At 38.9% G+C, this 23,059-nt stretch overlaps 2 protein-coding genes across 2 annotated transcripts in view; one reads left to right on the top strand and one right to left on the bottom strand.

Moving 5' to 3' along the window:
- Positions 1-355: 355 nt before the first annotated feature.
- Positions 356-3,414, bottom strand: MPLKIP (M-phase specific PLK1 interacting protein). Its single transcript, XM_082846618.1, has 2 exons — positions 3,016-3,414; positions 356-2,018 (listed from the first exon to the last, which is right to left on the bottom strand). The coding sequence occupies exons 1-2, from the start codon at positions 3,352-3,354 to the stop codon at positions 1,818-1,820; spliced, it is 540 nt and encodes a 179-aa protein (XP_082702744.1). The 5' UTR covers positions 3,355-3,414; the 3' UTR covers positions 356-1,817.
- A 399-nt stretch (positions 3,415-3,813) lies between these two features.
- Positions 3,814-23,059, top strand: part of SUGCT (succinyl-CoA:glutarate-CoA transferase) — a 683,256-nt gene continuing 664,010 nt past the window's right edge. Inside the window, exons 1-5 of the mRNA XM_082846503.1 lie at positions 3,814-3,939; positions 15,213-15,264; positions 15,959-16,032; positions 19,815-19,900; positions 20,984-21,034. Of these exons, the coding sequence (XP_082702629.1) occupies positions 3,840-3,939; positions 15,213-15,264; positions 15,959-16,032; positions 19,815-19,900; positions 20,984-21,034 (363 nt within the window). The 5' untranslated portion in view covers positions 3,814-3,839. The remainder of the gene's footprint in view (positions 3,940-15,212; positions 15,265-15,958; positions 16,033-19,814; positions 19,901-20,983; positions 21,035-23,059) is intronic.

Genomic DNA, 23,059 nt, shown 5'->3' with positions numbered 1-23,059 from the left:
CACTTCCTAGAGATAATATTTCTTACCTATTAAGTTCAATAAAAGGTATGCAAAAGTATTGTACTTGCTCTAATTTTCATCATACATCATGACCTCAAATCATCTAGAAAGACGTTAGAAAATAAGGACATTCCCTTTAGAACACTGGGGGAAAAATTACTATTCTCTTTATATATAGGAGATAAAAGCAGAGCAATATAGTAGTTATAATCAGAATGTCTGCATCCACTCACCAAATATTTATTAAGCACCTACTATTTTCCAGGCATCATTCTAAGAGCTGAGGATATAGGGGTAAGTGAGAAAGTAACAGCTACCATTTAGAGGGCTTACTATGTGCCAGGCTCTGGCCTAAGAGTTTTCACACATGTAAACCCATTTAATCCTCAAACACAACACCTCTATGACATGGGTACTGTTAAGTTTTTCATTTTACATATAAGAAAATTGAGGCACAGAGAAGTTAAATAATTCACCAAGCTAGTAACTGGTAGTAGTAGTCCTGGGTGTCATGGAGCTTTTTTTAATCTAAAACCCTTCCCTTCTCATTTTGTTTTGCCTCTGTGAAAAGACCTAACATACAAACAGAAGTGGTTATGGCTCAAATAGGTGGTGTAACCTTTTCACTTTTAAAGCTTTCTTTCTGGGAATGTTTAAATAAAATTTTAGCTATACTTTCATCATATATTGTGACCCTAAAATATCTAAAAAGCCTGAATGTTATAAGACTTGATTTTGTTTAAATAGTTGGGGAAAATGAAAATCCCCAACATTTTCATTTTTCTCCCCATTACTGTAGGTATAGGTACGTAGCATTCCTTCCTTTGGAAAGCCTTTCTTTAGTCCAGGGAGGCCTGGTGGGGCTGAAGACCATGGGACCCTGCCTCATTGTAGGGGTGAATCCATGTCCAAGCTAATCATGCCACACTGCCTTGATCATAGTTATTGGATTAAGACTCTAAAATTTGACCTAAGCATGGCCAATCTGTCTTCGCTGAGATTGACAGAGCTGGGAAATGTTCTCTTCACAATGGAAGTGACTTAAGACTGCTGGTAGCCATCTTCCTGGGCCTCAAGAGAAAATGACTCCACAATACTGAGAGATGTGGAGTAGAGAAATTCAGATGCAGAATTCTTTAATATAGCTATGCAAGAAGTAGGTCTATCCTTGTCCTCTGCAGTTAAATAAGTATAAAGGGTATGAATATTTTTTTTAATTTAAGCTTAAGCGGGTTTCTGTAACTTTCAATCAAGTTTCAATGCATTTTTACAAAAGCATTACATAAAATATGCATGCAGAACAATGGTTATAATATGAATAGAAATCTCCTTTATTCTTTTCCTTTACCCCCTTTCCCTATGAACAAATAAAGAACTGTCTACAGGACAAAGGACAGTCTATTTCATTTTCAAAAGTAGTATGCAAAATATATACTTACGAATTCTAACTATGTGATTACAAAGCATTATTTTAATAATTCTTTGGCATATGACAAAGCACAATATAGCTAGAAAGACAAAACGTTTTATTTTGAAACACTGGAAAAACATTAAAAGACAAATGTCCATTATATAACCAAGAATGTTAAGTATTTGGAAACTGTCAATCTTCTAAAATTGGTAGGCACTTCCAGAGAGCTAAATATTGCAAATTATCCTACCATATGTCTTCTCTAACACCAAAAATACTTGATATGATGAAGGAAGACACAACTAATTATTCAAAGTCACCACGTTAGGGTTCAACTTAATTACAAGCAAAAGTTTTGTCCAAGATGTTCCTGACAAATGAAGCTTCCAGTTGAATTTCAGAAATGTTAACAAAAGTATCTTCCTTTTTTGCCTGTGAATGTTTGAGTATTGCTGTATTGTTGGCTTATATCCACTACAGATACTGGTTCTAGGCCAGCCCAAGGGTCTTCAAGCATTGAAGGCTTGAAATAACTTTCCAACTCATTAGACATTCTCTTTTCTCTACCACGCCCTGATCCAAATGGTGTAGATGTCCTTGGAGAACCCTTTAGAAAAAAAATCATCAGTTAAAAAGACATTTAGTAGAGGTAACTGGTACTTTTTCTTTAGAGGCTAGAGGGGATCACACTGCTAGTTAAAAGTTGTGTCTTGAACCCAAATATGTTCACTTGCAAAGTCCATGCTTCCTTTAATCTAGTGTTTTAAAAAAGTATTTAAACCTATTTGATATACTAATTTATTGATAGTTTTATGCCCACTGTCACTTCAAATCCTTTTGGGTTTCTAATGTAATAACTTTCCCAAACTATAAACTGGTGATGAAGTAAGAAATTACTTGTACTGTAGTCTTCCCTCAGTATTTCCCTATTGCTTCTGGAAGCAAATTAAACTTTTTTTTTTTTTTAACCCTACAGCTTCAAAATTTCTAGAACCCTCCCATCTCATTAGCTCCACACTCAAAGGGATGGGTTTGGTTTAGCAAAAGTTGGAAAACTACCAAGCATATTTAAGATGTAAACCACAGAATCCTAGACATACCAGAAAGAAGCCTTAGAGCAGAAGCCAATGTAGTTGAAAAACGAAGGCCAAAAGGAGGAAAAAAAAAAAAGAAGAAGAGAAAAAAAAGGGAAAAGGTGCCATCAGTAGGAAGATGGCACTAGCCTGTAACCCTAGAGCTGAGCCCTATGCTGGGGATTCATTCGCTTTTTTTCCTCCTTGAAGACCGGGGACTCAGAATAATTTACTGCAACGAACTGGCTAGGCCCCTGACGAAGGAGAGGGAATTAGGGATATCTGTGTTTGAGCGGCAGTGTACTGGCTAAAAGTAGGAGGACTATAGAAACAAAGTACAGCTCTGCAACTTTTTACAGCATTCTAAAGAAAGTTATACTTAACTTCTCTGAGCCTCAGTTTATTCATCTGCGACATGGGGCTAACGATAGTATCTCACTTCATAGAGGATTCAAAATAATCCACGCAAAGGGATTATCAGTACCATGCCTGCCATACAGTAAGAGCTCGGCAAACGCTGGCTATTATTACCTGGGGGTGGGTCTGCTGCTGCCCTGGGGAGTAGCCGAATTGCTGCTGGGACCCCGCGGGGGACTTGGAGTAGTTGCCAGGGTAGCCGCCAGGGGACGGAGACCCGAACCGGCCCCCAGGGAAGCTGCCGCCGTGTCGCGGAGAGTGGCTGCTCCCGTAGGGCCTAGACCTGGGCCCGTACGGCGGCGTGTGGTGTGGACTCCCGTACCCGTCCCGCGGGGATGGCGGCCGCGCTCCGCCTCCGCCCGGGGTACCCCGGAAGCTGCTCCCGCTTCCCCAACCTCCTACACCCGGGCTGGGGCAAGGAGGAGTCGGGGGTCGGAAATTCTGTCGGTGCATCGCAGAAGACGAAAACGAGGACCTCAATGGCGCGTTCTCCCGCCGGAACTGTCGAGACCAACCGTTCACAGACACTTCGTGGTCCTTCACCAAAACAGTCCTCCGCCCGCCAGCACCATAGACCACATTGGTTCCGGCCTCACAAAGGTTCCTCTGGGGCGGCGGGATAAGTAGGTTATCGAATTGGGTACAGATTCAGCTGATTTAAGTGAAGGAAAGAGGAAGAAAAAGGATAAAGGAAAGGGCTAATCCCAGGCCCCAGCAATGGCCTTTGCAGTCTGGCGGGCTTTGGTTGCCACTGACTGACGTACTAGACGCCTGCCGAACGGATGGAGGGGGGCCCGGAGAGCTCGGCAGGGCCGGGCCCCTCCCACCTGGTGGGGGGCGGGGACCGAGGTGTCCGCGGGCGCCCCCAGTGGCTGCGGGTCGCGCGCGCACTTCGTTCTCCACTCACGCAGGGAAGAAGGATTTCAGAGGGGTTCGCGATGCTGGCGACGCTGGCGAGGGTCGCGGCTCTGCGGAGAAGCGGCCTTCTCTCCCGCCGGGGCGGCGGGAGGGGGCTGTGGACCGGCCGCCCGCAGTCAGGTATCCTCCGAGACTCGGTCCGGGCGGCGAAAGGGACCCCAGCCCCAGCCTCCCCACTCCAGCGGCATCCTGAGGAGAGCGCCGCGCTTTCCAGAAGTATCCGCTGCCCCCGGCGCCCGCCCTTTGGCCTTTCGCGTCTCCCCTTGCCCTGGCTCCGCGGTCGCCCCGTGGTCACCCTGCCCGGCGTCCAGGCCTGGGTCCGGCCCCTGCGTGGTCCTACTGGGCGGACTCGCCTCTCTCCCTTACTCCTCCCCCCTCGTCCCCCAAGTTTAAATACCTTGAAAAATGCACCCCCAGCCACATTTCAGGAAGGGTTTCAGACTGCACTTTATTTATTATTATTATTATGTTTTACATCTTTATTGGAGTATAATTGCTTTACAATGGTGTGTTAGTCTCTGTTTTATAACAAAGTGAATCAGCTATACATATACATATGTTCCCATATATCTTCCCTCTTGCGTCTCCCCCCCTCCCCCCTCCCTATCCCACCCCTCCAGGCGATCACAAAGCACCGAGCTGATCTCCCTGTGCTATGCGGCTGCACTTTAAATAACTCGGGGGCGAGGCTGTGCTCGCAGAGGCCGGACTTTACTCCCTTCCTTGTTCTTGTTAAATGCAAGCGGGTAAGCGAGTTGGTTAGGAAGCAGAGAGCCTGATTTTCAAAATTAGCAACATTTGGCTAAAGCTGTTAAAATAATGACCGTTTCACAGACTTTTGGTTAAAAAGAAAAGTGTGGTCATTCAAGAATGACCCCTAATGTATAAACCCATCTTTGTACCGAATACCTGTCTCAGAATTTTATTTGGAAGATGAAATTTAGATTTGCTGCAGTTTTCTAGAACTTTCTTTACACCCTCCGAATCTGGGAATGATAGTCCACTGTGAGTCTTGAAATCATCTTGTAGGAAACAGAATCTTAAAGAATTTTCGGACTCATTTAATCATAGCCTAATGGGTAGCCTGGACCTGTGCTTTTCAGCCTGTGAACCTTCTTGCAGGTGCCACTCCTCACTGTCCATTTGACACGTTCTGTGACGTGGCAAAGCCGAAGAATGGGATGTTTTCTCAGCTTCTGTCCTTGATGAATGGAGATACACACACACTTTCCTGGGGTGGTTTGTTCTGAGGGAATTCAGTTCATCAAGCTTTTCCTTTAGATACAAGTTGTAGAATCAATCAAGGCAGGATAATGCCATCAAGGCTTTATGATGCAGTTAAGGCCTGGGGATCCCAGATTATTCACTTTATTATATACTTTTGTCCTGGCCAAAGCTAAGCACCTTTCTGGACATTGTCTTTGGTGCTTAGCTTAATGCCTGGTAATTGAGCTGTCAGATATTTATTAAATGAATGAGTGGGTCACATCATATTGGTCAGTGATTCTCACCTATAATACCCCCTTTAATATCATCAACTAATCTACATTTTGGGGGGAGGGAGCAGAAAAATGAGGGTGGCAGGGATCAAAATTACCTTTGTTAATTTTTAAATAACTGGCAAATGTTTTGCAGAATTGAGTGAAGTACTGTAAGTTGTCATTTTACTTGCCTTACACTTCTGGAATGCTCTTTCCTATAGTGATACACTGCTATCTTCTACACATATGAACTTGCATTAGAAACGGGGGAGGTAGATTCTGACAGGTAGATTGCACATGACAGTGTGCCTGTCATCATGTTTTCAGGTATATATGAGGATTGAGGGAGAGTACATTCTTAATTATATGAAAACTCCAGATTCCACTTGGATCACTTCTGAGAATAGGCAACTTGCCTTTTCACAGATGAGAAATTGTCCAAGGAAAGTGAAGTGACTTGCTTGAATTCACATAGCAAATGGATGTGGGACCAGAACTCAGGCTTCTTGAATCCCAGGCAGTTGTCTTTTTTCCTAGGTAAAGAAATATGAATTGACACTCAGTCCGTCCTTTGAAAAATGCAATAGATAAATAAGCATGTAAAATTCTGATAGTGGTACTGCGTAGCGTATTATTTTAGATATTTAGAGATTAGTAGATACAACCTTAGTATTGAACTTTTGTGAATGTAGCTAGAATCTTCCGGAGTATTAACCTGGGAATTGCAATCTGGCTGCCTGAACTGGTGGGTCTGAGGTTCCCAGATACATACTTGTGTTGGTTATTTATATGGTGGTGAGTTCAGGGGAAGAGAGATGAAGGAAGTTTTATGTTACATTACTTGGAAATAGAAAAGTGAATTGGGATGATGTATATGAGAGTTTGGTGGCTGCCCCATGAACTAAGTCTGAGTCCTGTGGAGAGATAAGAGCACTTTTGTGAGTAACACAGGTATTGTTCCCACAAAAAGAGAATTGCAGCACTCTTTAGGGAGGACCAGCATTAGAAAACAGGATCCTCAGTAGGATAGTGCTTTTATTGAAGACACTGTTAGTGGCTAGATGCTGTCTTCAAGTGGCATTGTACACAGAGGACATCAACAGGCAAAACGTCAAGGAACTTTCTCAGGACCCATGAGTTATATGGGGAGCCCCCAGATTAATTGGTTAACTTTGTGGTGGTGCATGTTTTATAAGTTTTACTTGTATAAGAGTACCACTAAGGAAATTTAAGTGTAAGTGAAAATGGGGCCTTGTCTATTTCTATAAGACTGAGGATCTTTATTCGGGTTACCTAAGATTTTTTGGTGTGTCTTTTTTCAGTAGATTAAACAAATTTTTTTTTTTTTTTGTAGAGCCTTTATGAGAGCAGATGGCTTTGTGTTTGAAGCAGGAATTGGGGTCTTGTAGCTGCTCCCTCTGTCCCCTACTTTAACTACCTCCCTGAAAAGACACTTGCTGGGGCACTGCTAAGGAATTCCTAGGGCTCTCCAGAAAGGGTTTGAAAGCCAATATTTTAGGTAGCTGTCAGGTATTAATGAGTGCTGCAAAAGTAAATACTTTGGTTAGTTTTACTGCTTATTACCAAGGAGTAAATATTTTCATGTTTCTGCATGGTCAGGGCTTTCTAAGCCAAGGAAACTAGAGCCTGGGTTAAAGGGCAAGCCTTGGAAGTTAAAGGATGACTGAAATGATTGTTAGAGAACTCTCAGGAAGTTTATGTTTATATTTCAAAGGGGTATAAAACTCAGAGCCTTGGAGACATTCCCAAGATTGAGATTGTAAACCCAGGGAAGTTTATCTTTCCCCCTGGAGACATTTATTTATATTCCAAAGGGTTAGAACCCAGGGATCATCCCCTTTTCTTCCGAAGGAGAATTTGCTTACATTAGGGAGATAAGCTTTCTCTGCTTTTCTTGGGAGAAGGTAGCTGCTGGGCAGCTATCCCATACAAACTAATAGATGTATAATTTTGGGGACCTATCCTGTGGTTCAATCCTTATATGTGCACGCCTAGTCCACCAGCTCTCATTATGACGCCTGTGGCATATTAGGTGTGGGAAAAATGGTGCATTTCTTGATGTAAGTAATAATAACTCTGATCTCTGCTTCAAAAACCTCATGTTTTTGAATACATATAGATATTAAAAAGTTTATATATATATATATATTTTTTTTTTTTTCCATGCCGCACGGCCTATAGAATCTTAGTTCTCTGACCAGGGATTGAACCTGCGCCCCCCTGCGTTGGAAACACAGAGTCTTAACCCTGAACCACCAGGGAAGTCGCCCCAAAAATGTATTTTTGATGATGAAAGCACTTCTTAGGACAGAAGAATGTATTTAATAGTTTCTATGTATAGAAATTTTTGTTCTGATTTTAGTATATGTGCTGCTGAAGGGAGCCCTAGAAATGTTTGTACAGTCATCCCTCGGTATCTGCAGGGGATTGGTTCCAGGAACCCCCTTTGGATACCAAAAACTGAGGGTGCTCAAGTCCCTTGCTATATAAAATGGTTTAGTATTTGCATATAACTACACAACCTGTGTATACCTAAAATCAAATCCATATTACTTACAATATCTGATACAATATAAATGATATGTAAATAGTTGACAATATGGTGCAACTGCTATGTAAATAGTTGTGGGAGGTGCAGCATATTCAAATCGTGCTTTTTGGAATTTCTTGGCATTTTTTTCTCCCAAATATTTTCGGTACACTGCTGGTTGAGTCTGCAGTTGGGGAACCCACAGATACAGAGGGCCTACTGTATGTATACTTAGAGCATAAGTTTTATCTTAATATTTCCTGAAGCCTTTCAGGTTACCTCAGTTTTCCTTATATAGGTTCTGTTGTCAGCTGTTCCATGTTGAAGACTGTCAGTCATAGAAAAGTAAAGGCATCTCTGGGATTGATTAGCTCAATTACTGATAAGGTGAGACCTGCCTTGAATGCAGTAGACCACTTAACTATCACTTATGTAATGTTCTCATTGATAAAGCAGGTATTAGAAGTAACTTGTTTTTGCCTCTGAGAGCCAAACTACTGTTAATGATCTTCTTTTCAATTCTAAGCATGTATCCACCATCCACAGTAGTCAAGCACGGGTGAAACGTATTATACATGTTTATTTCTTTTAGACTAATATTCTTCACCCGTGTGTAATGCAAGTGTTAATGCATTAACTCACACTTATAAAAGTTTTCATTGAAAATAATAAAATTATTGACAGAATACTTTGACATGAAGAAAAATGTAAGAGTATGATTATTCTTTTCCAGACACAAATGTTTGTTTTAAAAGGAGTAAGTAAAATTTTAATGTCGCCAGAACTGGTATCTTTGTATTTTTCCAATTGTGAAAACAATACGTACCTTTTGTAGAAAACCTGAAATGTTTAGGAAAATAGAAGGCAAGAAAAAATATTAGTCTCTTATCTAAGAAGCAAATAATATATAAATAGAAAAAAATAAACCTCACATACTTTAAATTGGAAAATAAAAGCTTTTTAAAAGGGAAAACCAACTATACATGAGTATATAATGTGGGGTTGGAAAAACATGATACCTATACAGAAAAGAGTTAACATAGCAGGCCTCAGGCTGCTATCTTTAGAAAGACCTTCTTACAAGTGTGGCCCTTGTTTGGCATCTGGGAACTTGGCACTCGAACTGCTTCCTAATTAGTAAGGGTGCCTAGATGATTTGTACAATCAGTGTGATTTATGGTGAGCACCTGCTGTTCTTCTGGGAGTCCAGAATTTTGGTGCATGCTGAGCAGAGAGTGCCTATGTGAAAAGCCCTCAATAAAGCCTTTGGATTCTGCGTCCGTAATAGACTTCCCTGAGCAGAAACATTGCACGTGTTACTGAATTTTTTTGTTGCTGGAGAAAGAAGCAACAAAAGAAGCTTGGCGTGGCCCCTCATGGGAGGGAGAGAACATAAGAAGCCTGTGCATGGATTTTTCCAGACTCTGCCCATCTTTTTCACTGACTGATTGGGTCATGTATCATTTTGCTGTAATAAACCTTTAACCGTGAATACAGCTATGTGCTGAGTCCTTTTAGCAACTCACTGAAGGTGTGGGTAGTCTGAAGGAACTCTGAAACAATAGCAAAGCCAGAAAGTGAAAGAAATGATTTTTCGAAAGTGAAATTCCAAAACCATCCAAAAAACCAAACAGCAGATAAAGAAAAATTACTTTTACTAATTATGACTCATAAAAGGTTAATATTCTTACTACACGAAGAATCCATACAAATCAATAAGAAAAAAGATAAACACGCCTGTAGAAATACGGGCCAACGAGAAGAATAGATTATGTTTGAGAAGAAAAAGAGCAAGTGTTAAAAACAATGTAATTTAGAGGTCATTAAACAAATGCAAATTAAAATGGTGGTAGCATGCAAATTTTTAACTGTTAAATTTACAACAAACAAGTAAACAATATGCTTCCCAAACCAAATGATCATATGCGGGGTTACGGAAGATGGTGGAGAACACTATTTTCATATACTGCTGGTGCCAGTATATGTTAATACTGCCTTTCTGGTGGACAGTTTGATGAAATGTGTGAAAAGTTTGAAAGAATTTATAACATGAACATGGCTAGGTCACCTTAAGACCTTCCTCTGTCCTTGGAAGCATGCTTTTCATTCTCCTTTCTCCATCCCCCAAAACTCTAAAAGCCTTAGAGAATAATTTTTATCTTTACTCCTTAAAGAGAAGTTCCTGGGAGGGTTCTGTAGCCCTTCACAGAAAGCATCCTAAATTCCCTCTAGACATCTCCTGCTCGTCAGAATTACCCATTGGAAGCTGTTGAAAACAAATCATGGGCTTGTTTCTTTATTGGTTTTGGCCCTGCCATGCGGCATGCGGGATCTTAGTTCCCCCACTGGGGATCGAACCTGTGCCCCATGCGGTGGAAGCGCGGACTCTTAAATCACTGGACCATCAGGGGAGTCCCGAAAACAAATCAAATCATAAGACATTTTTTCTCACATATGTATCCGTCCACACACTTCTTCCAGGCTGTCCCTTCCTTTCCCTTCTGTTCCTCCTCCGTTTATCTGCGGTGGGTCTGTAAAATCGGGTTCTCTACCTTTTTTGTGTCAAAAGAGGCTCATCACATTCACAGTCACGCTGTGCCCCACCTCCACCCTCCCTCGCGTCGCGTGCACACATTTTCTTCTTTGCCGTGATAATTATCATTTCCCTCAAGTACCTGTGATGACGTTTTGCTGGTTGTCCCCTGGAAGGGATGCCTTTCCCTAGTTGGCACAAAGGTCTTGCCTTTGCTCAGTCTTCTCCGGGAGGAGAGCCACCACACCAACACGGAGAAGTTCCAGGGGCCTCTTGGGTTTGTGGGCATTCATATTTGGTAATTCATTGCTATCATTTGCTCCGTGAGTACCTGCTTCAGCCACTTCTTATCCTCTGAGTAGTTCACTTCAGGCAGGCCCTTTAAGGAGGCCTGAACACTGAAGTTTTTTTCTCTGGCTTCCTGACTTTTGGTTGTGAATCCTATAACTATAAATTGATTTATAAAGTCTATAAGTTGGTGCTGTTTTCTACCTTTCCACGTGCCAGTCTATAGCAGTGGTTTTTCTCCTAAATGACTTTTGAAAGGCAATTTATTGCATATATTAAGTTCATATTTAAAAGTTTTTATCACAAGTAGATTTTACAAGAACTAAGATGAGGGTAAGAGCTGTAATGTGTAAGGAATATGTTTTCCTTCTGCCCAGTGGGAGAAGGCTTATCATGAAAGAAGGCTTATTTTTAGGAAAAAATGTATATGAAAGTTGAAGACCTGGAAATTGATTTCTTTAAAATGATTCATTTCTTACAAAAGTCTTCACATATTCTCAGTTTGAAGACTGCAGCTAACAGTGAAACAACCTACCCCTGAAATGGACTTTCCAGTTGTTGGCTTTGATGCTCTACGATCGCTTAGAGGCTACCATTTTTCCTCCTCCAATGCTTGGTTTCTTCATTGGTCAGGATAGGCTAGATGGGGTGGTGGTACAAATTAGCCTACAATCTCAGTGGCTTAATACAATAAAACATCTTTCTTGCACATATAGCTACACTATTTGAAAATTGTAGCTTCCAAGGTCACTGTGGCAGGAGTATAGAAGCCTGGAGGATTTTGTGGGATGTTTTTAAGGATCAGGGCTGGAATTAGCTTACGTTTCATTGGCCAGGCCCCTGGCATTTGGGCCCAACCTAATTGCAAGAGAAGCTGGGAAATGTAGAAGAGCAGAGGGATTTGGGATTAGCACTGATTTGTACTTTGGTTGTAGCATGCTTTACCTATCATTGAAAAACCCTTTATCTGGTCTTTTTCCACTGTTCTTCCTGTAGATTTCTCAAGTTTTCATTAAAATAGTAGCATCCAACAGTTTAAAAACCTGTTTGATTGCAAATCCCATAGTAATAGCCAAGTCCTTGCAAGAGAAGGGCAATTCTCAAGAAACTGAGTGTCAATGGAAGGTGAATTATAAATTATTATAAGTTACTATCCATCTAGCTCTTGTTCTCTGGTTGTCTCTAAATGGTGTAATTGCCTCGTAACTTTGGCATCACTTCCACAGTACCTTTTAACAACTCAAAATTTTTAGGTTCCCTGGAATGTTTTCCAGTGGATTCTAATTTTCCAAGTACTCTAAACTCCTAAAATTACCTGCCAAATTATACTATTAGGAACAGAGCTTCTTTCAAGACTTTTAACCTGTGCTAGAAAGAAAATATCCTGCTAACTATTCTAAATAAAGCTTTGAAGAGATATCCATCTACTGTCTCACTCCTAAGTTCTGGTAGTTAAGTTCTCTGTAAAATATCAAATTAAGAAATCATTTTGGTGTATATCACATGTTGTATTTCATAGTGGTATTCGATCAGTTTGTTTTATGACGACTTTTTTTTTTTTAATGTCTCAGTAGTTGACTAGTACAGTGAGGGAGGGGTGCCATGATTGCTGTCATACAGATGAGCCACTTGTGTGGGCATCTGTCAATTATATCTACTCTGGTGCTGCTGAAGTTTCTTTGTGTCATGGAAACCTTAGGGCCAAATACCAGGGGAGTTCCTAGAAGCAGCTCTGGCAAGCATAGATTTGATGGCAACTTCATTATAGTTATACTGCTTTGCATGGTTACTCAGCTGTGATCATCATAATAGCTTTCCATCCTAGAGGCCAAATAAGTTAGAGCAATATACAAGCTGCTCAATATATCTTAACAAATTACGTTATAATAGATGCTCTTTTCAACTGTTTTTTTCCCCCCGTAATCAGCCTATTCTGGTCTTTCACAAACAGGCAAAATATGGCTATAGATATCTTTTTAAAGTATAGAGTATTGAGAATCATATATGTTATTTTCTGTTCTTTGAAATAATCATGAGTCATGTGTTTTTCTCGTTTTCAAATCTGGATTATCTACTTTAATAGGTATTGTGACTGCATAATACAATGATGAGGATGATGATAACAACAATTGTTGATTTTTAGTGAGCATTTACCATGTTCCAGGAAGTGTACTATGCACTTTACATATAACATTTCATTTAATCCTTGCAAACTCTATGATATAGGTGTTTCAAATAAGGAAACTGAAGCTCAGAGAAGTGAAGTTACCTTGGTCAAGGTCACTAGGGTAGTAAGTAGTGAAGCAGAGAATTAAATTCAGTCAGTCTCCAGGGTTTATGCTTTTAACTGTTTAAAACTCATTAATTGATTTTGACTTAAATGTGCTCTAGAAGTCCTTTCTGGTTATCTTCTCAGAAATAAAAGTAAAATTCTATTGCGTGATGTTAAATTAATTCATTTGAAAAGTTTTGTGTCATTAAACAAAATTTATTATGGTTGTGAGTTGATATTGGTAGAGAAATATAGACTTCTCTTTATAGATTTATAATGAAGTGAGATTTATGGGTTGAAGAGACCTCTAAATATATTTCCTGCATCATTTGAAATAAAACAAGGGCCCCAAAAGAGATGAGTACATAAGACCAGTAGTTTTGGAGTCTTATGTAACATAAAGAATTACTTGTCCATTCATTCCTAATGTTGTCAAAATATCTTCTCACATTTGAGGTCTTTTTCTATGTTTTATTTTCTCTAAAATATCTTGTTTTCTCTCTCATTTTGTTCTTTATGTTTTCACTTTTTCATTTTTTCTTTTTTTGCTGATTATACACTTAATCACAATTAAGCAAAATTACAGAAATAAATAACTTAGCTAGTGAAAGTTCTCCATAAATTCTTACCCCAGGATTTAACCACCAGTAGAATTTTATGAATGCTCCTAGAAATACCAACATGTATTATTAATGTTATTATGTATCTTTACAAATATAGGATCGTATTATACATTCTATTCTACAACTTGATTTATTTTTTAACTGAGGAATATATCTTGGTGAACTTTACATGTCAGGGTATTGTAAATGTCTCATTTTTCTTAACATTGGTATGGTATTTTTTTATATGGATGTGCAAGTGCTTATTTAACATTTCACCTGTTGGTGGATTTTTGTACTGTTTCGAATATTTTGCTTCAGTATTAAAAACAGTGAGGCAGGGGAAGGGTTAGTTAGGGAGTTTGGGATTGACATGTACACACTGTAATATTTAAAATGGGTAACCAACAAGGACCTACTGTATAGCACAGGGAACTCTGCTCAATATTATGTAACAACCTAAATGGGAAAAGAATATGAAAAAGAATAGATACATGTATATGTGTAACTCAGTCACTTTGCTGTACACCTGAAACTATCACAACATTGTTAATCAACTATACTCCAATATAAGATTAAAAGTTAAAAAAAATAAAAGCAGTGAGGCAATTCACAATAGAAGATGTATGAATGACCTATTATTACATGAAAAGATTTTCAACAGCATTAGTCAACAGGGAAATGCCAGTTAAAACCACAGAGAAACATCATATACCCATTAGAATGGCTAACCTTTAAAAGATGAACAATACCTAGTGTTGTGAGGATGTGGAGTTTCTAGAACGCGCGCTGTTGTACAAACACTTTGGAAGTCTGTTTGGCAGTTTCTTAGAAAGTTAAGCATAAACTTACCATATTACCCAGCCATTCCACTAGGTATTTACTCAAGAGAAATGAAAACATGTCCACACACGGACTTGTACACAAATGTTCATAGTAGCTTGATCCACTGTAACCTAAAACTGGAACCAACCCAGTATCCATCAGCAGCTGAATGGATAAACAAATGTGGTATATCCGTAGAGTAGGATACTACTCATAGAAATGCAACAACATGGATGAGTCTCAGTATCATAATGCTGAATGAAAGAAGCCAGACAGGGTACATAGTGTATGATTTCATTTATATAAAATTCTAGGAAATGCAAACTAAAATGACAGAAAGCAGATCAATGGTTGCCTGAGGTTGGGGATGGAGGGAGAGGTAGTTTGCAAAGGGCAGGAGAAAACTTTCAGGTAATGGAAAGTTCTGTTTCTCAATTCTGGGTTTGGACAAATGTGTAATGACATGTATCCATCATTACAGTATCATACAGAGTATTTTCAGTGTCCTAAAAACCCTCTGTGCTCAGCCTATACACCCCTCCCCCCATTTTTAAATTTTTCATTAGTTTGTCCCACTTTTAAATTTTTCATTAGACAAACTATCTTAAGTGTAGCTTTGGACTTTATTAAATCGGGAATAATCTGGTATTAGAGGCTTTAATTTTTACAGATTGATTTAGTTGGACTGGGTCAAGGTTTCTGTGTTATATATAAAGCAGAAATGTGAAGGAAAATTTATTTATTTATTTGGTAGTAATAGATATTACTAAGAATATGAAGAATTCTGCATTATTCCTTCTGACAATTAGTAATCAACTTAAGTATTTTCTGTCTTTGCCAGATACTGACAATATGAAGCCATTGGAGGGTGTAAGAATTCTGGATCTAACAAGGTTTGCATTGGTTTATCTGTGTTTTGGTGATTGAGTTTTCCCCCTTCTTTAAAAAGGCATTTATTTCTTGGATTATAAGAAGGTGTTTATAAGCTTATCATTGAAATTTTGGAAAGAAAAACCAAGAAACTTTCCTGTAATTTCATCATTCTATGAGACAATTAGTATAATACTTATACATTTCTTTCCAATCTGCATATTTATATATAACTTTTGAAAATAAAAATTGGAACCATATTGAAATTACAGGTTTATCCACATTTTAAACATAATGTTATATTTTGAGTATTTTCTCATGTCATTCGAAATTCAACAAAAAATATAAGATATTTTATTATAGTATATAGTTGTCACATAATTACCTAGTCATCCTCCAGTGTTTTTATATTATAAATGAGACTTCCTTGTACATAAATCTTTGCCTCAGGAAATCTTTCAGTTTCTTCCTTAGGATAGAATTCTGAAAGTAGAATTACTGCATCAAAGGGAATATACTTTTTAAAGCTCTTGATACATATGGCCAAATCACTTTTTTGAACAGTTTTAACAATTTTTTTTTTTTTTTTAGTTTTAACAATTTTAATTCTTACTCACATTATATGAGCTTGTCTGTGTTGATGGAGTATTAAGAAAAGAATTAATATAAAAATCTTAAAGATGGTAATGAATTTATCTATCATTGTTAACATTGTAGAGTACTGGCGGGACCTTTTGCTACTATGAATTTAGGAGATCTTGGAGCAGAAGTTATAAAAGTGGAAAGACCAGGTAAAACTACTTCTCTCTTTAAAACATAGAAACAAGCTAATAAATATTTTTAATAGTTCTTTAAATGTCCATGTACCTGTATGTGGGATGAGGAGAGAATTGAAATGAAACAATTATTTTCCCTTCTCCTTTATTTTCCTCTGAACCTATACTAATATTAGATCTCTTTCTACTCTTTATATATGCCAAGGGCTAAGGCCTAAGCCAGGTCCTTCACATGCACCTGGAAGCCTCTGGTAGAAACTGACGTGCAACACGTAAATAATGATGATGCTAACAACGGTTAGTGCCAGGCACAATTCTAAGCACTTTGCCTGTATTAATTTATTCAGTCTTTACAACAGCCTGTGAGCTGTTATTATTCCTAGATTATAAATAAGAAGACAGAGACACAGAGAGGTCAAGGGATTTGTCCACGGTCACACAGCTAGTAAGGAATATCCAGACACTCAGCTCTGATCCTGGCCCTTCTGAGCCCCACACAAGCCTTGCTGCTGAGACCGAGGTTAGAGTGGGCCTGGCCACCTTCCCTCACTGGGGTACAAAGGGAAGGCAAGAAATTAGCATTATTATTTATTCTTCAAGATCTGTTGCTTATGGATCTGGAACAGAATTCCCAAATTAGTGAAAATGGTCTAGCCTTGAATAGTGTGCATGTATCTATAAGACCCATAAGAAACTAGTTTATAATCACATCAACATATTAATTTACCATAAGTGATTAAACGCTATAAAGTAAAACGCATGATCTAGAAGATTCAACTTTCTGCTACATAGATCTTCTTAAGAGGCCAAAGCAGTTAGCAGAAGATTCTCTGATCAGCATGGGGAATGTTATATATTTTATATTTATCTGGCCCTGTGCTTGTCAGGCTCCAGGTGATAGAAGAGCCTGGTGAATCCTGCTTTCCAGAGATAATGCTTCATTTATCCAGTCAGTGATATTTATCACTTTTGGTCATTACTGGATACATGCTGAATAATGTTTACTTTCTAGCTGAACACCTTTTTTTTTCTTTTACAGGTACCACAAAACTTCTAATTTTCACATTGCTATCCAGTTTTAATACCACATACTTTCTAATTTCAAGCATTGGGTCTTCCATTTCTAGATAGAATAGCCAATATGATTTCTGTTGCTATTTCATTTGATCACTAGGTTAAATATTTGTACAGTTTGCCCTTCGTATCCACGGGTTCTGCATTTATGGATTTAGCCAGCCACAGATTGGGTACTTTTATGATCTGTGATTGGTTGAATCTGCGGATGCTGTACTGGTGGATATGGAGGGCCAATTATGGGACTTGAACATCTGCCAACTTTGGTGTCCTCAGCGGGTGCTGGAAGCAGTCACTCATGAATACTGAGGGAATGACTTTATTTTTATTAATTTTAGAAATCACTAATCCCTGTTTGCTTAGTCCTGTTTCTCCTTTGTACTTTTTCATTTCCACACTGGGGGGCCCTTTCCTCAGTCTAGGCCTTTATTATGTCCCATAGCCATACACTAGGCATCGAGCTTTGTTCCTAGCAGATGTTCATTGCTCTTTTTCTTACTAATTGGTCTCTCTCCTTTAACCCTTTTGCTCAGTACGTTTTAATGTTCATATTATATATTTTGTTTTTTCGAGATAGTTATTCAACAGATATGAAGAAAAGTCCCTTGGCAGTATTTTCACATTTCAGTCTCTTTTAGTGTCCACTTCCTCAGTTCTTAAATTAAATTCCGTTGTAGTTTTCTGACTTGGGACTTAGATTATTCTTATTTGAGTAATCAAAGAGCGTATCAAGCTTAAGTATATTTTTTTCTTCTCATTTTAGAGTCTTTCAGTGGGTGTAAACGCTATGCCTGCAGGGCCAGGCAGGTAACCTAAATGAATGAAGTGGGCTGGGCAGCCAATGATGCTGCTGTTATTCCAGGGTTGTCACCAGGAGGCAGGCATACCTGGGCAGGGATGTTGGTCTTTGTTCACTGCTGTGTCTGCTCTGCAGAGAGCAGTGTTTGTGACATAGTAGGCACCCAATAACTATTTGCTGAATGGATGAATGTGTTGAAATATCATATAAGAAAGGCAGTCTGAATTTTTATGTACTATCTCTAGATTTTGAAATCATGGCAGATATTTAAAAACTTTAAGTTGTGTGTGGGTCAAATAAAACATGTCTCTCAAATTGCCAGTTTTACCAGTTTGCGACCTTTAACCCTTATTTCATTTCATGGGCCGTCAGCACATATCCTATCCTTCCGCGTCTCTTAAACCCAGGTTATACACCAGGACCAGGTGGGGCAGGAAAGCCACGTAGGCCTCCAGTTTAGATTTCTGACATTATTTCCACCCAAGAGATGAATGTAAACATTTAAAATAAGCTCTCTACTTTTAGCCTTATCTTGACATTGCTCTCTTAAAAACAAATTTTTTTTTTAAATTTAATGTATTGAGACCTTCAAAAAAATGGAAGTGGCTGGACTCTCTCCAGCCTCTGGGAGGTCCTATCTGATCTTGAAGATCCAGATTCACACATACATTTTTCCGTGAAGCCTATAACCGGTTTATTACTAGGAGATTGTCTTTGTGGACTCTTGTAGTTTATTTTTTCCCCTGACGTTTTGAGCATGCTGTTCAGTTTGATACTTACTATTTATTGCTTTGTGTTGTTTATCAGTTCATCCCCAGTTAGAACTAATGCTTCTTTTCTCCTCTGTCCTGTGTTCTCGCTTTCTCTTGTGAGGTTTTTAGTTTTTTGTTTTTAGTAAAGGAGTCTATTCTTTAGCTTCTCTTTTGTTTTCTAAAAGGCTGTGACTGTTTTTTTTTTATCAGTTTCAGTGGGTAAAGTCTAATGGGCTAATAAATTAATTATATCATTTAAATGAGATTAGAATTTAAACTTTAACCCATATTCACAAATTCTCTCTTATTGGGGGCTAGTAATACTTAGTGATTAGTTTCTAATATCAATATTTAATCAGAACTTATAAAAATCTTAATTTAAGTGATACTAATTTGTGCCTATTTGTTGATTCACTTTCTGAGCTCCATCTACATTGTTTGCTTGTTGTGCAAAGAAAACTTTTCTTCTGTAACTCGATAGTGTTATCTTTGAATCAAACTCAAGTACTTTTCAGAATCATTTGAAGTAGATGTTTAGAATAAAATACCCTATTTTTGATGTTTTTAAACTTTTACTTTGAAGCAAGACCTAGACTACTAAAATTTTATTCTAAATAGCATCTTAAATTATTGACATTTGCTCTTCAGTAGCTTATTTTGCTTTTTCTGATTTATTGCTACAGAATTTAAAAAATAGATTTATTTATCATTGTTTTATACCTAGCCTCAGATACCACTTTATCATAAAGACTTACTTATCATTATCCTGATTTAAATTATATTTAACAAAAATATTTTGTAGACCCCACATTTTGTTTGCACATTTAATGCTAAAAACACTGAAAGAGCTGACTTGTTTGTTGAAGTAGGAGAGTAATTTTTTCCCCCCTCAGACTTGCCATTTATTAAATCTAAAGACTGCCAGTAGGATATTCCCTTCTGGATTCTGACTTTCAGGGATGGATTTTAGTGAAAGAAGCTATGGGAGGATTTAGTGATTTACATGAACAGGTAAAGAGTTTGGGCAGTTCTAACAAGGTCCCAAGACCACTTTAGGTTGCTAATTCCGCTGATCTTGTTTAGGCATCTGTGAACTTACATATGAGTAAGCCTGTTGATTTGAAATGTCTCATGATGTTTCAAGGTTAAATAGTTCATACTATTATTTTCAGGAGGTGGTGATGATACACGAACTTGGGGTCCACCTTTTGTGGGGACAGAAAGTACTTATTTTCTCAGTGTTAACCGAAATAAAAAAGTAAGAATATTATCCCCTTTTTGCTTTCTTTGTGTAATTCTCTCTTTTTTTTAAAAAAAAAATTAATTAATTAATTTTTGGCTGCCTTGGGTCTTTGTTGCTGCACGCGGGCTTTCTCTAGTTGCGGTGAGCGGGGGCTACTCTTCGTTGCAGTGCGCGGGCTTCTCATTGCCGTGGCTTCTCTTGTTGCGGAGCATGGGCTCTAGGCGCATGGGCTCAGTAGTTGTGACTCAGGGGCTTAGTTGCTCCACAGCATGTGGGATCTTCCCGGACCAGGGCTTGAACCCGTGTTCCCTGCATTGGCAGGCAGATTGTTAACCACTGCACCACCAGGGAAGCCCTGTGTAATTCTCTTGTGATAACAAAACTTTTGATATCATTGTGGCTTGTTTATTTCTACCCCTTTTTGTAGATATTTTGTAATATTCCCAATAAGGTGAAATTTTATTTTATTTTATTCATTCACTAGTTACCAAGTAGAAACAGTAGAGCTTTTTATTAATTTTCCTTCTCTACTAACTTAAAACATTTTTTGAGAATTTATACTGGTTTTTTTTTTTTTTTTTTTTTTCCCGGTACGCGGGCCTCTCACTGCTGTGGCCTCTCCCGTTGCGGAGCACAGGCTCTGGACGCGCAGGCTCAGCGGCCATGGCTCATGGGCCCAGCCGCTCCGCAGCATGTGGGATCTTCCCGGACCGGGGCACGAACCCATGTCCCCTGCATCGGCAGGCGGACTCCCAAGCACTGCGCCACCAGGGAAGCCCTATAATGTTTTTTAATGGAAATAATTTTATTAAAGTGAGGAATCACTTGATTTGTTACATTTGTTATTCTTTTGGAGATTGCTAATTGCCTACATTTGGTATTATTATTTGAAGAATTTTTACTATAATCCTTACTATCATCCTAACATATCCGAATTGAAAATAAAATCAGTAAAAATTATTTAAATGTTTCTTCGTGAGGAAAATGCATTTACTTTAAGAGGAGAAATCTGTAATATGAATGGCTCTCTTATTGAACTGTGAGCAATAAGAAAAATTTTTAAGATACTGTTTTAATATATATATTTTTAATTTTTAGAGTATAGCTGTTAATATCAAGGATCCAAAAGGGGTGAAAATCATCAAAGAGGTACAGTATGCTCTACAGAAGGCATCTTGTCACCTGGGTTGTAATTAGGGATTTGAATATGAGTAAAAATATTTTAAAACATTATTTCATTGGCAATCTGAAATTTTGCTGTAAGTGCCATTTGAGTTTAACTTCGTTTTTATTCTAAGTATAATTTGCTTTATAATTTCTGGTATATTGTGTTTAACATTTCTCCATCGTGTCAGAGTGTTCAGTTATGGCACTAGTGTCCATTGACCGAGTGCCTGCCCTGCATCAGATCTTAGGCCTGGGTACTTTATTCATATTATCTTCTCAAATCTTCAGAATTTTCCTTGTAAATGAAGTAGTATATCCTCATTTTCACAAGAGGTGAAATGAGTCTCAAGGGGCTTGAGTGATTGTCTGAAGATCACATAGCTAGTAAAGGGAGGAGCTGAAGTTTGAACCCTAGGTCTACATCACTGTAGAGCCCAAGGTTTTTCTAACACTTATTCAGATGGCTGATGTGTGCAGACCTGATCTTGGCATCTTTCCTTGAGGGGCCAGCACAATGGTTAGGGGAATACCCCAGTGTTCTGCTGGGATTCAAATTCTGCCTTCTTTACTTACTAGCCATGTGACTTCAGGCAGGTTACTTAACTTCTTTATGCCTCAGTTCCCTTATTAGCAAAATGGGGACAGTAATAATACCTACTTCTTAGGGTTGTTAGAACTGAGTTAATGTTGTGTAAAATGTGAAGAAGGGTGCCTGCCATAGTCATAGTCAGCACTCATTCAGCATTAACTATTACTATTGTTCCCGGTGCACATGAAGGTGGATTCATCACGTGAGATAAAACTTGTTTGCCATTCTTGTTAAAGTTTGAAGTCTAGGGCTTCCCTGGTGGCGCTGTGGTTAAGAATCCACCTGCCAGGGCAGGGGACACAGGTTCGAGCCCTGGCCCTGGAGGATCCCACATGCCGCGGAGCTGCTGGGCCCGTGCACCACAACTACTGAGCCTGCGCTTAGAGCCTGCGCTCCGCAGCAGGGGAGGCCACTGCCATGAGAGGCCCGTGCCCCTGCTCACTGCAACTGGAAAGAGCCCGTGCGCAGCGGCGAAGACCCAACACAGCCATAAATAAATAAATTAATTAAATTTAAAAAAAAGTTTGAAGTCAAATGTAATGGATGTAAATCTCCTTGATTAGAGAACCAAATCCCCAAATTTGTTTTATATCAAAGTATCAATTTTAGCTTCATTGCTCTGATGCTTCTTTCCTTATCATCTGGCTGATTGAAAAATAACGTCTTCTAATTATTAAGATCAGAATCAGTGATCATCCGCTCTGGTTCTGTTGGATCAATCCAGCAAACTTAGAATTTTACTAGATATATGTTAAACCCAAAGCTTGATAATTGTCCTGATCTCACTGTCCTGTTTTCCTACATCTTTTCTATAGCATAACTTAGGTTTGTTTGCTTGTTTTTATTTTATTTTTCAGTTGCAACTTAATATAATTTTTCTAAATTGTTCTTTGTTATTATTGCCTTGCCTTGTTTTTTTTTAAATAAATTTATTTATTTTATTTTTTCATTTTTGGCTGCATTGGGTCTTCATTTCTGCGTCCGGGCTTTCTCTAGTTGCGGCAGGCGGGGGCTACTCTTCGTTGCGGTGTGTGGGCTTCTCATTGCAGTGGCTTCTCTTGTTGCGGAGCACCAGCTCTAGGCACGCAGGCTTCAGTAGTTGTGGCATGTGGGCTCAGTTATGGCTCGCAGGCTCTAGAGCTCAGGCTCAGTAGTTGTGGCGCACGGGCTTAGCTGTTCCGCGGCATGTGGGATCTTCCCAGACCAAGGCTCGAACACGTGTCCCCTGCATTGGCAGGCAGATTCTCAACCACTGTGCCACCAAGGAAGCCCACCCTGCCTTGTTTGTCTATGGCAGCGACCCTCATCTTGGACTCAACTCCCATTGTCTTCATTCTCAGGCCCTTCTTTGTTTTTTTTTTTTTTTACATCTTTATTGGAGTATAATTGTTTTACAATGGTGTGTTAGTTTCTGCTTT

Source organism: Leucopleurus acutus (genome assembly GCF_964270905.1).
Source record: "Leucopleurus acutus genome assembly, chromosome: 9".
Classification (NCBI taxonomy): domain Eukaryota; kingdom Metazoa; phylum Chordata; class Mammalia; order Artiodactyla; family Delphinidae; genus Leucopleurus; species Leucopleurus acutus.
The sequence above is the reverse complement of the archived record's forward strand: the minus strand, read 5'-3'. Positions and strand labels throughout refer to the sequence as shown.